We start from the raw sequence: 13,333 nt of genomic DNA, 5'->3' as shown, positions 1-13,333 counted from the left end.
CACAGCAGAACCAAACCCTTCCAATAAAGCAATGCCAGGAAGAGCAAACACACAGCCGTACAAAGAGAGGCACAGGACCCGCAAAGTGCCCTCGGTCACATCAAAACCTGGCATGCAGGCACCGCGACTTCTGATGCAGCAAGGACTGCCCAGGTCTCATCCACATTGCGTTCTACCGAAGTCACACCTCCTTTGCCTTTTTAGAGTTCTTGAGGCTGATTTGTCAGGGCAAAGTCAGCCACGTACGATGCACTGAACAGCAGCTTTACCTCCTGCCTTGCACACGGGGACCACTGAGCAGGCAGGAAGAGAGACTCCAAATCCCGCAGTAGAAACCAGCATGATGAACCACGTCAGCCACACAAGCAGAACTTCATTTACACTTAAAAAGTACAAAATAGCAACATCAAAAGTCACAGGCCACGTGGCCGACTTGCAGAATAATGGCCCACATCATACACATCTAGGAAACCCCTCTACACTTGAACAAAATAAAAAAGATCTTGAAACTCTGGTGTGACATAAGGAAAGCAATGTTCTAAGACTCTTGATAATAACACAGTTAAAAATTGTGCATCAGGCAATGTATCAATCTAAGTTTGGAGAGCCTTAAAATGCCAACACAGACTCATTTCTGACCTTCCTGGGTGTTGCAGGGGTGTAGTCCAATTCACAGTTTCAAAACCCATCCTGGCACTGAGAAGCAACAAAAGGGAAACTGGAGCTGATACAGACATGCTCAGGAAAGGTTTGATTTTTTTTTCCCCAGCTATCAGCTGTTTCTTAATGAATTTGATTTAAAATTAAGAATTCTTATTAATAATAAGAGGTGGACCCAAGCTGGGACACAAACACGTCTGATCTTGGCAGTGCTTGAAGTCTTAGTCCTGCTCTGAAAAATGCCTGCAAGCTCTGCTCCAGCTGTGTTGTGTACAGTGTGCTGACACCTCATGGCCAAGCAAGTAACTCAGATAAGACACCATTTCCCAGGATATATGTACATAAATTCTCCATCTGCTATAAGGCAAGAAATGAGCTTCATTTATCAAGAAGTCTATAATGAATGGATCTGAATATACTAAAGATAGGAAAATCAGTCCAGAAATGCTTCAGATTCTTGAATTACAAACAGATGGGTATATCAGAGTTCATTATTCATAGATGTCGTAGTTTGAGCTGCCTTGATGCTGAAGGATGGCTCTAATGCACTTCTTTAACAGCATGGCCCATGTACTGAACCACACGTGGCAAACCCCAGTGTCTCAGCAAGCGTCTGTTCGTTAGGGGGTCACATCTTTGCTGCTTCAGGCGCTGCTGGTTACCCAGCTCTGCCCTCTTCTGCGGGGCTCTCCCAGGGGCAGATCACCTCCTTTGCAGAGTCCTTACAAACCTGGTGGCACTTGTGCTCTTCCTCTGCAGAGCCTACAGGGTAGGTTCGGCTCTCCAAAGCAATGTCCATTTTTATTTGGAAGAAGCTGCGTTGTGAAATAAAAACTCATCATGCACAGGGCACTTTTTGATGTGCTCTCTGAAACAGCAAGCATGCAGCACGGAGTCTGGCTTTGAGTGTTTTATTGTTCAAACCCCAAATCCCAAAGCAAAACTCCTGGGCACAAGCCCACATAGATGGAAAATGGAAAAAAAGAAGTGCACTCCACCAGCTTTGAAGCAAAACTGCTGTGTGCTGGAGTGCACAGCCAGGTAGATAAAGAGCCCTCAGATTTGTGCTTCTGAATTTATAATATGGACTCATCCACTCGGTCAGCAGCGTAGGTGGATTAATAGTGGCTGAGTAGACATTAATTTCAGCGAGGGACAAGGCCAGGGTTTGGTCTCGAAAGTGGGAGATTCTCTAGGTAAAAATCCCCATTCTTACAGTATCCTGTTCCCAAACAACAAATGTTTTGAGGTTCTCTCTCAAGATTTCTGCTCTCTTTTTACTTCTGTGTCTCCTCTGACCATTAAACCATACCTGAACCAGAGAGCTTGAGAATAAACACAAACATGCAAGTGAGTTTCAGAATTCAGGGACCTAAAGTAAAACCTGGGAACTTTACACCACTAACAGGAGGCCTGAGTACAGCAGAAAGGAACAACCAGGACTGCCTCCTGCCTGTTTATCAGCAGAGGAAATGCTGCACGCAGAAAACAAACACAAGCCAACACGACAATCCAGTTTGGAAAGGCTTTCTGTGATTCAGGACAGGCAGAGAAAACACCAGTTGTGATCTGAGTTGTAAGAAACCCTTCTGTAAGCCCAGCTCAGGGCATCGGGCATCCTCCCAGTGCTAACAAAACGCGCCAGCAACCGGCTGCCGTTGGTCTGAGGACCTTGAGGGCACGTTGTGGAGATAGTGAGACTGCACGGAAGAAATACCTGAATCGGACAAATTTCTGCTAATGCAAACAACAGCTTGGCCACGCCGTACACAGCAGCCTCACGGCTGCTGGTGCCCAGGACACGCGGGAAGATGGCGGCTCCTCCATTTTGTGCCCCGAAGCCTGTGAGGAGCGGAGCTGCTGCCCGCTCGCCATGACAGGCGAGGGAAGCCCTCAGCGGGCGGGCACGGGGGAAGATGGTGACAGCTGACTGGAATATGAGGCAAAAAGCCTGCTCTGTGGGCTCTGCTGATAATATTTAGCCACAAACTAACCACAAAACCAAACGGTCCCTGAGGTGAGCCCTTCGGGAAGGCACCCAGGCACGGCGCTTACCTGCTCACCGCCTTGGCGTCCTGCCGGAGCCGCCGCTCCCGCTCGCCCAGCGGCTGCACCTTCCCGTGGGGCACGGCCGGGCACCTCGGCGAGAGCGTGGCGAAGACGGGCGAGTTCAGGCAGCCCCTCTTCAGGAACCGTCTGAGGGAAAGGGCGGCCGCACGGGGCTTGGGAGGCGCCGCAGCTCCCACCTTGCCGGCGGTGGAGGGGAAGGGGCTGGGGCTGGCCCCGCCGGGCTCCTGCTCCCTCTCGGTGCCCGCCGTGCTGTCCAGGGCCACGCTGATGGGCGAGGGGCAGGCGGTGCTGTGGGGCAGGGCCGTGGGGCCGGGGGACGCGGGGGGCAGGCTGCTGGGGCCAGCGTACACGGGCAGGCGAGGGGCCGGGGAGGTGAGGCGGCACAGCTGCGGGGAGGAAAAGGAGAGGCTCGGTCAGGGCAGCACGCTGGTGGCTGGTGTCCTCAGGCATGGGGACAGGGCTCCATCACCGGCCCCCCGTCTTGCACCCCTGGCCTGCCCCCAGGGGAGCAGAGGAGTCGTGATTTTCTCACGGAAAACACCAGGATTGCTGCTGCCGGCCTCGGTGGGTGCTGGTGGACCAGGCCCCACAGCAGACGGGGTGCTGTAGGAGACACCAGCTTGTCCACGCGTGGAGTCTGCTATTCTGAGAGTGTGAGCACGGCTGTGAGTGGTACAACCACGTTTAACCCGAAGCACCGCTGTGCCAGCCGCTGTGGTGCCCAAGAAATAGGACAATGAGCTCAAACCCCCGAAGACTGATAACACAAGACGTTACATCTTGTGCTGAAGGCCCCAGTGTCTCTAGCTGGTGCTGTGAAGGCTCAGGCTCAGCTAACAAAGCCCTCAGGATGAGCTGGAGGACAGATTTGTCCAGAGTATGTGGTGCATGCCCAGGTCCCTCACCCACTTTCCAGAGCATCACCACCAGCAGAAATGAAACGCAGCTCAAGCGTCCAAAGAGAAGTGCTGAGAGCAGAGGCACATAGAGAAAACGCATGCATGCATGGCAAAGAGATGACACAGTGAGGGATGAACATGCTGAGACAAGACAGAGAAGGACGAACCGAGTTCTTTTTTCATTTTCTATTTATTTTTATTAGACAGATGAATGCACGGAAGTGATGGCCAAGAAACAAACAACATACTGCTCTGATTTCCAATGGAAATAAACAATTTCTTGGCTAACACAAAACAAAGTTCAATTTGTACCATGGTCACACTTTGTACCATGCAACCTTCCTCTTCAGGGACTGAGCAGCAAGGGACCAAGGAGTGGTACGCTGGGTTATACCAGCTTATTGAGCCTGTAAGCAGAACAGAGCCAGCTTCTGCCTGCAAGGGGGGGACTGGTGTTTCACAAGCACGGTGACTCTAGAGCAGGCAGCATTAACCCATGGCGGTGGGACAGCAATGCAAAGCTGAGCTGATGAGAATATCAGAGAAAGGAATGGATAGAGATAACATAAAAAGCAAAGACACAGACAAAACAGAAGTAGAATCACAGGGACTGACTGGAACACACGGATTTGTTATTTATTATTTATACCCTGACTTGATCTTCCACGTGTTACTACTACTGGCAATCCCGACACGCTCAGTGTCCCACGTTACACAAACTCTGAAGGGACTGTACAGCTCATCACAGCCAAGCAGCTGCAGACCAGCCCTGCCAAGCTCCTGAGTACCCTTCAGTGCTTTTATGTCAAGGTGAGTTGATGGTACAGTACTTCACATACAGAAGCCCTGTGGTTTTAAGCATTTACAGGCTGAGCCTGCTCCCCCTTATGGCATTGCAAAATTTGCTATTGCTTCCCTCGGGAACGCGAGTAGGGACTCAGCAAGCAGACCTTGACACCAGAGCTGAATACTCATGTAACTTGATTTCAATTCCTCTATACCATTTATCACCGTTAGGTTAACAGAGCTCACAAAAATCTCCATAGCTCAGCTGCAAAATGAAGACGACTGGTTCTGAAGTGACACCAGATCAGACCACGTAGCCCCGATTCTGCCTCTGATAACACACGCAGGGAGGACAAGAATTGCTGTTCGAAGCTGTCTGGGCCTATGGCCTGGCTGTCTCCTCGTCAGGGAGAGGCTGATCTCCACACACCCTAATACCTCAGGGTTCCCACTCACATCCAGTTTTCTCTATCTCCATTTTCCTGTAAATTCATTCCAGTAATAAAAACGGATGAATAATGCAAGTAGGAGTTAAGGAGTTTCCTGTATTCCAGTGCTTCCCACCCAGTCCCTCCACTTCCCCTAAATTCTAACAAACGAGGAAGTTTTTCTGCTCCCCCCGCGATTCTCTTTACTGGGCTTTGCAGGAATCTTCCACTTCTGGTAATCATCAGCCTGGTCCAGACAGGCAGGGGGTTCCCAGCAAAGCCTGGAATCTCCCGAAGCTCTCTAGTGCTAACATAGTTATTTAAGTTTCCTTATTCTAAAGAGCAAAAGAACAAATGAAAAAACACTACTTAAAGTTGAAGTCAGCTCTTAACACCTCTGCCCTGTTTTTTCCTTGCCTCTAGGCTACAGACCAGTGACAACTAGAACTACCTCCTGTTAGTTTTTTTAACAGCAGAAAATAGAATAGCAGGAAAAAGACAAGAGAAGAGGCAGAAGGGATTTGATAAAAGAAACACAAAGCTGTGGCTGTATCTCTCCAGCAGGCTCCTGAGAGGGATGGCTCTAAGCCTGCACACCTAGCTCGTTGTGTGGGGGAGGAACAGGGAGAGCAGAGCTTTCCGCTGATCATCTCCAACGAGCCAGGGGGACTTGGGATGTCATTAAAATTTAAAGAGTCACCCAAACCTTCAGAAATGGTCATCATGCTATTCTCACGAGAAGTCTAGCCCACTCTTCTCTCTGTGACTCCTCTGCAGTGACTTGGAGGTGCAGGATACTTCGGGTGCCTTATAGCAGATGGAGAATTTATGTGACCACTCCTCTCGGAAGGGTGCCCACTACGCATCCCCTGGGAGGGTGCACGTCCTACTGAGAGGATGGATGCCAGCATGGACGTGCTCTGAGGCTGACTGCTTCGTCCTGCTCCCTGCAGGGTCCTCCACTGCTGCTCCAGGGAAGGCCGATTTGAACCCAAAGGACCGGGACAGCACAACTCCACTCTACCCTGTGCCATCCCAGCTCCTGGAGGAGTAGGAGGCAGGGAGAGGTGCCTGGGCTGCCCAACCTCCTGGGGTCTTGGGGCAGCCAGAAGGCATTGCACCTCCGTGGTGTGCACAAAGGGGTTCTGGCCCTGTGCCACGAGTCTGGCACAGCCAGCGGCCTGGCTCCGGCAGCATTCCCATGCCTGCCGTGCCTGGGAAGTGACATCTGCTGCTGCAGAAGCCATGGCAACGTGCAGGAAGCAGGCTGCTGGCAGAGCCGGCCTGGGAAACCTAAAGCAGCACTGACACCTTCAGGAAGGGGAGACGAAGCTCAACACCAGCCTCAGCTTGTCTTTTCCCTGCGCTGTGCCCTGCAGGGCTCAGAGCCTACTTGGGAGGTTCCTGCTTGAGCTGGCTCCTCCGATCCAGCTTGCTCATGACCTGCGTGATGTCCACAGTGGTGGCAGCTTCTTTGGCTTTGGCCTCTTCCTCTTGCTGCCTCAGGATGACGGGGCTGGGGCTGGAGCGGAGCTGACGGCGGCCGAACGGGAAATTGGAGCTGGGCAGAAAGAGAGAGAAGCAGGGCGTTACCGAGAGGTGGAAGGGCACCGAAACCACACCGTCACTGAGTGAGAAACCACGTCCTTGAAACCCCTGCACCTCTGGATGGCCTCAGGGACAGCACAGACACCAGTTAGAAAAAACACTCCGGTTAAATCCCTGAGGCTACGCATGGGGAGCGGGGCACCTGTTACAGCACCTGCTGGTACCTGACCAGGCAGAAGAAAGGCTCTTCATACATGAAATAAAGATGCATCTTAGCATTTTGGCTGACTTTGCTCCTAAAGACTTTTGATCTCTTTATGTCTCTCCCAAAGAGAGGCCAACGAGCACTCCAGGAGCTCACTTACAGGAGGGCAAGCTCAGATACAGAAATGCTGCTGTCACGCACCCAACAACAGGGAAGTGCAAGTGCAGACTAGGTGGTTTAAACAGGGCTTGGTGACTCAGTGTCACACACCAGCTGCAGAACTACTACAAGAGTAAAGGCGGTCTTGTTTCTGGTCCTAGCGGGGACACCGAGGCCAGGAGATGTCCAGTACATTGCTCTTTTGTTGTAAGCATTCAAAAGTAATTCACAGTCAGTGTGAACCCAAACAACTGCCATCGGGTGATTTTTTTCTCAGTAAGATCGAGACAGGGATCAGTATTGGGTGGTTCTGGCATCCCTGATACCCCCAAAAACACCTGCTATCTGCTTCAGCAGAAGCATTACCAAGCAGTGAAAATAAATCTTAAACCTCGTCCGGATGGGGTGCCAGCCCTGTATTTCCCTCAGCGTGCTGTCTCAGCACTGCGTGTCCAGGACAGGCACTGACAGACGTGACGGTGGTCACCAGGGGTCAGCCAACATCTGCCAGCAACCTTGTGATGTGTGGCTCAGGGAAAAACTAACCAAGCCCCAAGCAGGAGGGTTTTGGGGTTTTTTTTCCACTGTCTTGAAATGGGCTCTAGATGAAGTGATAGTGTGAAAGTCCGCGATTCCTCTTTTTGCTTGCAAGGCTGACGAGTGGAAGAGGAACGAAAAGAAGCACACCACCCAGTCTGGCTCTGACACTGCACATTCTGCTTTAAGAAGCAACTGTAGTTCAAATGGTCCAAATTTGCCATGCGACTCTTAGCTTGGTCTGGAAAGAGCCATTTCAAGCCTGCCCCTTCTCAGGCTGGCTACCTTGTGCCAGCAGCCACTCACAGGAAAAGGTGCCATTCGTTTCCATTTGGCTGCTTTTCACCTTCATTTCGCAGGGTGTAAGCGGCTTTGTCCAGGCAGAGCCGAGCAGAATCTGCCGAGGACCCTGCAGTGGCTCTGCGTCTCCTCTGGCAGCCAGCGCCTCGCAGCTGGGAGTTTTCCCATGCCCAGTACACAGTGCTCTCTCCTTCCAGGAAAGGAGCCGTGATTAATTCAACAATCACAGCCTTTCTAAACAGACCCAACACACAAGGCAGCTGAGCAATCGTCAAGTATATTCTGGCTGCACATGAGCCGTTTCCAAAGGGCTCACAAATAAAGAGCATAATCAGTCTCAAAGCAAGGCATCTTCTAGTGAAAAAAATTATTTAATTAAGCAAACATCTAAATCATAGTAATTTTGCTGCAACTCAGGCTTTTTCTACCCTTGCTACAACAAGAAAAACAAACCCCACAATTACATCCAGTTTCACTTGCCTTTTTTTGACAGTCTCTTGAGGCACAACAGCCTTGGCCAGCATTTCCTTGTATATTGGAGACTTTAAATAGCGGCCATAGGAGTCCTACTAGGAGAAAAAAGGGAAACTGGTTGTTACGGGCTGCAAACAGCAAACACCACCAAATACAGCTGCTCAGGAAGATGGGAATTGGAAAATCTCACCCAGCAGCCTAAGAAACTTTGCATCTCTCGGGAAAACGTAGTTACTGAAACCAATACCCTTTCATCTTGCAAAATTCCCAATATTTTTCTTTTTCCAGTAGAGTTTCCCAGGTAAGATTCAGACCAAGAGGTCTTAGTCCAGGCCAGAGGTGTCCCACAGCCATTGCCGGGGGAAGTACTTATATTTTGGAAGCCAAACCTTTCAGCAACTGGCTAAAATCAATATTGGTCTTTTGCTTTCATTGTCAATCTTCATTAGCTGCTGATCTGGCCAGCAATGCTCCTTCCTGCTATGTGTGTTTTGTATCACTTATAAGGAGGAGCTATAGGTTATCTGCGGTCATCATGCTCCAGTGAAAGCCCTGACATTATTACATACTGCCCGTATCAGCCCTCAGCCTGCTGCATCAGTCAGACCTCAGAAAGGGGTGTCCGTCAACATAACCACAGAAAAGTGCTTAAAAAAATAAAATCAGTAAAACTTATTTTCAAGAGATTAATGAGGTCTGGTTATGCTCTTGGTACAGAACTCGTGCAGTTGTATCACAGTTGCTACTACCTTTCACATCCACTGATAAAAAACAGTTGGATACAAGCATCCCACCATAAGGACACCTGATGTTGCACACAGAGCGGTACCAACCGAATAAAGGATGACCCTTAAAAGAAAATATAGCTGCTACCGTACCAAATACTGGTGCTAGGAACGTAGAAAACTTTCAGGTGCTGAATGAACACTGAGTTAGTCTCACACCGGTTCTGGAGGTAAAAAGGCAACAGTATTTCAATTTTTCAGCCAGGGAGTTAAAAGATTTGTTCAAGCCTTGAACAAGCTGGTGACCAAGCTGATGTCAGAAAACAGGACTTCGAGCAGACACCCAACCTCTGCCACCTTGAGGGCATGCTGCCCCAAAGGGAGGAAGCAGCAGCACAGTACAAAGGCCTGAACCAGTGCTTGCCTAAGTCAGCAAACTTGCGGGATTTTTCAAACAGAGGCCACTTGAAAGTGACAGCTGATAACACTCAAAGGCACGGAAAGGCCCAGAGACCTGGAATCCCCCTCCGGCTTTGGAAACAAACAACAAACCTTTTTCATCAACATGTAAATGTGGGTCTGAGCAGCATCTAGCACATAGCGATGAGGGTGCTTGAGGCCTTTGACAGTGATGCCCATTGTTGTGCCATCGATGTTAATCCAGCGTCTTGCTCCTGGAGCCAGGAAGAGCCTGCAAGGAGGAGGATCAACAGTGCCATTAACAAGTGAATTCCCCAGAGATTCCTCTGCCTCCGGATGAAAGGAAAAGTCCCTTCAACTTCCCACTACAATTTGCTGTCCTAATCTTGGGCAATCGATCTCCTCTTCAGCAGAGCGAACTGTGTGACATGCAGTCACTTCCTCTTGCAGCATAACACACAACATAAAACAAATTTTAGCTCACTGGAATCAAAAGGGTCTCTCCACTCGCCTTGTGGCAGCCCCAAGATATTTGCTGTTCCAAACCTGTATTTAAACTATGTGCTAAGACCTCTCCTTGACGAGATGTAAATGTCATACTGGAGAACAGAGGGGAAAAGTAGCTCTATAACAAAACAATATTTACGCTTTCACCTCCACAAGCTCCTTTCCTACACGGGGACATAGCACAGCCATACTTAATGACAGCTTACAAAGGAAAGCCTCGGAAATAAATTGTTTGGAGAATGCCAACACATGGAAGGAGCATATGGGACTCATGTAGAAAGAGTTTAAGTATGTAAAATTACCACACTCACTTGTAAATTTCTTCTGCTTTTTCTTTGACCTTGGATTGGTCTCCATACTTGAGGTCCTCACAGGCTTCCCAGAAACTCAGATTCTCTCCTGCACAACAAGCACTCAGTCAGCAGAGAGCAAGAGCAAGGAAATTGCAATCCCATTAATTAACTCCTAAACTGAATTAGTTTGATTCAGTACAAGTTGGCCCCGATTCAGAGTCTCTCCAATTCTTACAGCCACCTTGAAAATCTCCTTGAGACTGCAGGAGGAAACAACCTTCCACTGCCTTCTGCTCAGTGACAAACCTGCAAGAGCATGAGAATGCAACCAGTTCCAGCTTGCCTGGGAGCAGTCCCCTCACCCCAGGCTGCTCTGCGCTGTATTTTGTGTCCTGTGCCACTAGGTGGTATTGCACGCACTGCCTGCATAGCCACTGCGCCCAAAGTCGCTTCTGCTCGCCCCACTTTGGGACTTTACCATTATTTATGACCAAAGCATCTATTGCAAAGGCAAGGATTTCCCCTGCTGCTCTGTCTCAGCTGTACAGCGCCCTGCTGTGCGGCGCAGGCAGGGGGAAAGGGACAGAGCACAGACCCACCGCTGAACTCCTTCTTCAGGAAGAGCTGGAAGTTCTGCCGGCCTTTGGGGTCTCGTATCAGCTCGCTGAAGTTGAAGGCCCATCGCTCCACACGCATTCTGGTGGGGACATCCACTCTGCAAAGGATGAACACAAACAGCACCGACAGTTTCATGGGGCCCATCTAAATGGCAGATTAATTAAAACCAAAATGCGCTTCGCTGGAATGTCAGGAGACTTCTCGGCATTTTCTGGTTTCCAGAATGCTGTAATGAGCTCCTCGAGTCAGCCCACTAAGTAAGCAGTAATTAAACAACTTGGTACACAGTGGGATGAGGATTTATCTTGGGTTTATTCTGCTCTCACAATGACGGCCCAGCTTTGATGGAGGTTTGACTCCGTCCCATTCTGGAGGAGGAACTGGTCGGTGCTCAAAGCTTTGCTTCTCATAAAGGCACTCTGCGAAGCTACCTTTGGGGCTGTCTAATGGGATATTATCACTGTAACAGGATTGCTGGTCTCAAATGAGAACCAGCAACATGCTGTATGCTTCAGAGAGATGCTTCTGTGTAATCAGCAAATGCTGTCTGAATGAAAAACCAAGGGAGACTTCAGAGAAGGGATGGACCACCAGCAGGTGTCTCCAACCCAAACTCTGTATAAGAAAGCAACTTCGGGTGTATGCAGAGTGCTATACCTGAGCATAACTGGTCACGTTCCACACTCCTGTGCTAGTAAAACTGGACTGCACTTATCCTAAGGGAGGATTGGACCCACTCAGCAGCTTCTAAGTGCATACTCCCAACACTTCGGGCATTTCTATAACGTTAAGGAAGGCCCCACTTCAAGAAGGTAATGCTGCAAGTTCAGCACGAAGTATTCCCAGGAGACACTTTCTTTAGCTATGTCAGAAAGGGAATGCTTCCCTGCTCACAACCAGAGACCGGATATCATGATGAGATCAATGCTTCCCCTTTCTGATTTCTATCAGCATAAAGGTCAGTGTAAACCACAAGCTGGCAAAACAATATAAATACATACAGCTTTGCATTGAGATCCCAGAACTCAGGGTCATCTGTTACCCAGGGGTTGCTGGGGAGACATCCCGACAGGATAGGATCGTTGGAGAGGAACTGCTCAGAGTACTTCACAAGCCTGCAAGTAAATCCAGCAAAATCAAAATCTTAATTTGCAAGCAGAATTGCTGGCAGCCCCGTTACAACCACCAAATGGCTGCACAGACTGCGGGTATCTTCAGAGGCGCAGCCTTACCACGGGGGTCTGGAATGTGACCCCTGCCTTACTGCAAAAATTGATTCATTAGTGCTGTTAATCTTTTCCACTTGCCTAGCAGTAATCTCCCGAGTGTCTTTCAAAGCAGTGATTTTGTCAGCTCAAGTGCTGGGAAATCCAAGACTCTCCTCCCTCCATCACCTCATTTTGCCTCTTCACTTCAAGGAAGTGGGACTGAGCCCCCAAACGAGTGCTGTTTCCTTCTCCAGCCAGCAGCTCAGACCGAGAAACGCCTGCCCATGTTGTTTTGTGCCACACATTACAGGGAGGGAAGTGCCAAGAGAAAAGGAAAGCAGGCGTGGTGTTTGCTCAGGCTGGGTTCTCTGCAGCCTCCTGACAGGGTGTGGGAGAGCCCAGCGAGCTGTGGGAGAGGTGAGGCAGTGCTGAGGGCTTCTCCGTGCCTCTACTCACCTACCACACGGCCCATTCCTCTGCAAATGAGTCTGAGGGCTCAGCACAAAGCAAAAATCTCCCTACCCTAGCAGGAACCAGACAAACACTTCTCCTACCTCCTAGGCTGGCGAGACTTGTAATTACAACCAATTTCACTAATGTCCTGGAATTTTAGCTTTCTCCTCCCTTTTTCATTCTTGAAAAAAATTCATCTGGTTTCTCTGTTTAAAACTCCTTCCAGGCCAAACTGCTTTTATGTGCTCCGAGCTGGGAGAGCACTGTCCAAGGGCCTGTTGCTAACAGGCACCTTGGCATGGATCCTTCAGTCATACAATGCGACTGCACAAAGCATACCGCAGGTTTGGCACAGAAGCGCTTGATCCTATCTTCTCATTCGAAATGCCAAGGCATTCCGCACCTGCATAATTCAATCCAATCCGTATATTCTAATCAAGCTGCAAATCTAAACCTGTCAGCTCAGGTAACATTGCTCTGTCCTTTGAATGATGAGTGCTTTGCAGCTCCTCCTAAATCAATGCAGTGCTCTGATGCATGCACATTATCTAGTCGCTGATCTTATCCTCATCAATAATAATTTGATTTGGAGCAAATCCCATAGTTCAAGGTGGAGATCCAACTTTTCTAAGGAGTTTTTGATCCAGATACTGGGTACTATCCATCATAAGACAAGGACTATTGTGTAAAAAATGCTTCTGCCAAACAGTTAAGCACTACAAAATTCCTGAAGGCAGACAGGTGTCCCCAGCTCCAGCTCACAGGCTGGAAAACTGAGGCAAGAAGCATTTAATGTGACCAAGCAGTCAGTGGCAGATGAAGAAACAGAACTGCTGGTGCCTTGCAAGCTGCAGTTCTCAGAAGACAGCACAGCTTCCTGGGCTCTTCCTCCCATTTCATTCATCTGTAACTATTTTCTGTCAGGGAACAGGCCTGAGCATCATGTTTATCTCAGGTTTCATAGGAATCTCTGGATGGCAAGGACTATGTGAAACAGCCCAGTGTTGTGGTCTGCACCTCCAGGGAGCTGCCCAGCACACACG

General features: G+C 49.4%; 2 protein-coding genes across 3 annotated transcripts in view; both read right to left on the bottom strand.

Moving 5' to 3' along the window:
- Positions 1-358: 358 nt before the first annotated feature.
- On the bottom strand, positions 359-3,140 carry LOC308180120 (regulator of G-protein signaling 9-like; the record flags this gene model as incomplete). Its single annotated transcript, XM_080561283.1, has 2 exons — positions 359-1,475; positions 2,716-3,140. Coding segments are annotated over 2 exons (582 nt in total), but the record flags the coding sequence as incomplete, so codon positions are not given.
- Positions 3,141-3,803: 663 nt separating this feature from the next.
- Positions 3,804-13,333, bottom strand: part of RGS9 (regulator of G protein signaling 9) — a 31,511-nt gene continuing 21,981 nt past the window's right edge. Inside the window, exons 12-17 of one of the 2 annotated variants that reach the window (XM_080560610.1) lie at positions 11,631-11,744; positions 10,611-10,726; positions 10,030-10,117; positions 9,344-9,482; positions 8,073-8,158; positions 3,804-6,404 (exon numbers count right to left, since the gene is read on the bottom strand). In XM_080560610.1, the coding sequence (XP_080416736.1) occupies positions 6,233-6,404; positions 8,073-8,158; positions 9,344-9,482; positions 10,030-10,117; positions 10,611-10,726; positions 11,631-11,744 (715 nt within the window). In that variant the 3' untranslated portion in view covers positions 3,804-6,232. Of the gene's footprint in view, positions 6,405-8,072; positions 8,162-9,343; positions 9,483-10,029; positions 10,118-10,610; positions 10,727-11,630; positions 11,745-13,333 lie in introns of both variants that reach the window. The other variant, XR_013940636.1, reaches the window with a different exon arrangement.

This window comes from Anser brachyrhynchus (genome assembly GCF_964034855.1).
Source record: "Anser brachyrhynchus genome assembly, chromosome: 18".
Lineage (NCBI taxonomy): Eukaryota > Metazoa > Chordata > Aves > Anseriformes > Anatidae > Anser > Anser brachyrhynchus.
Note: the sequence above shows the minus strand (reverse complement) of the source record. Positions and strands in the feature narration are given on the sequence as shown.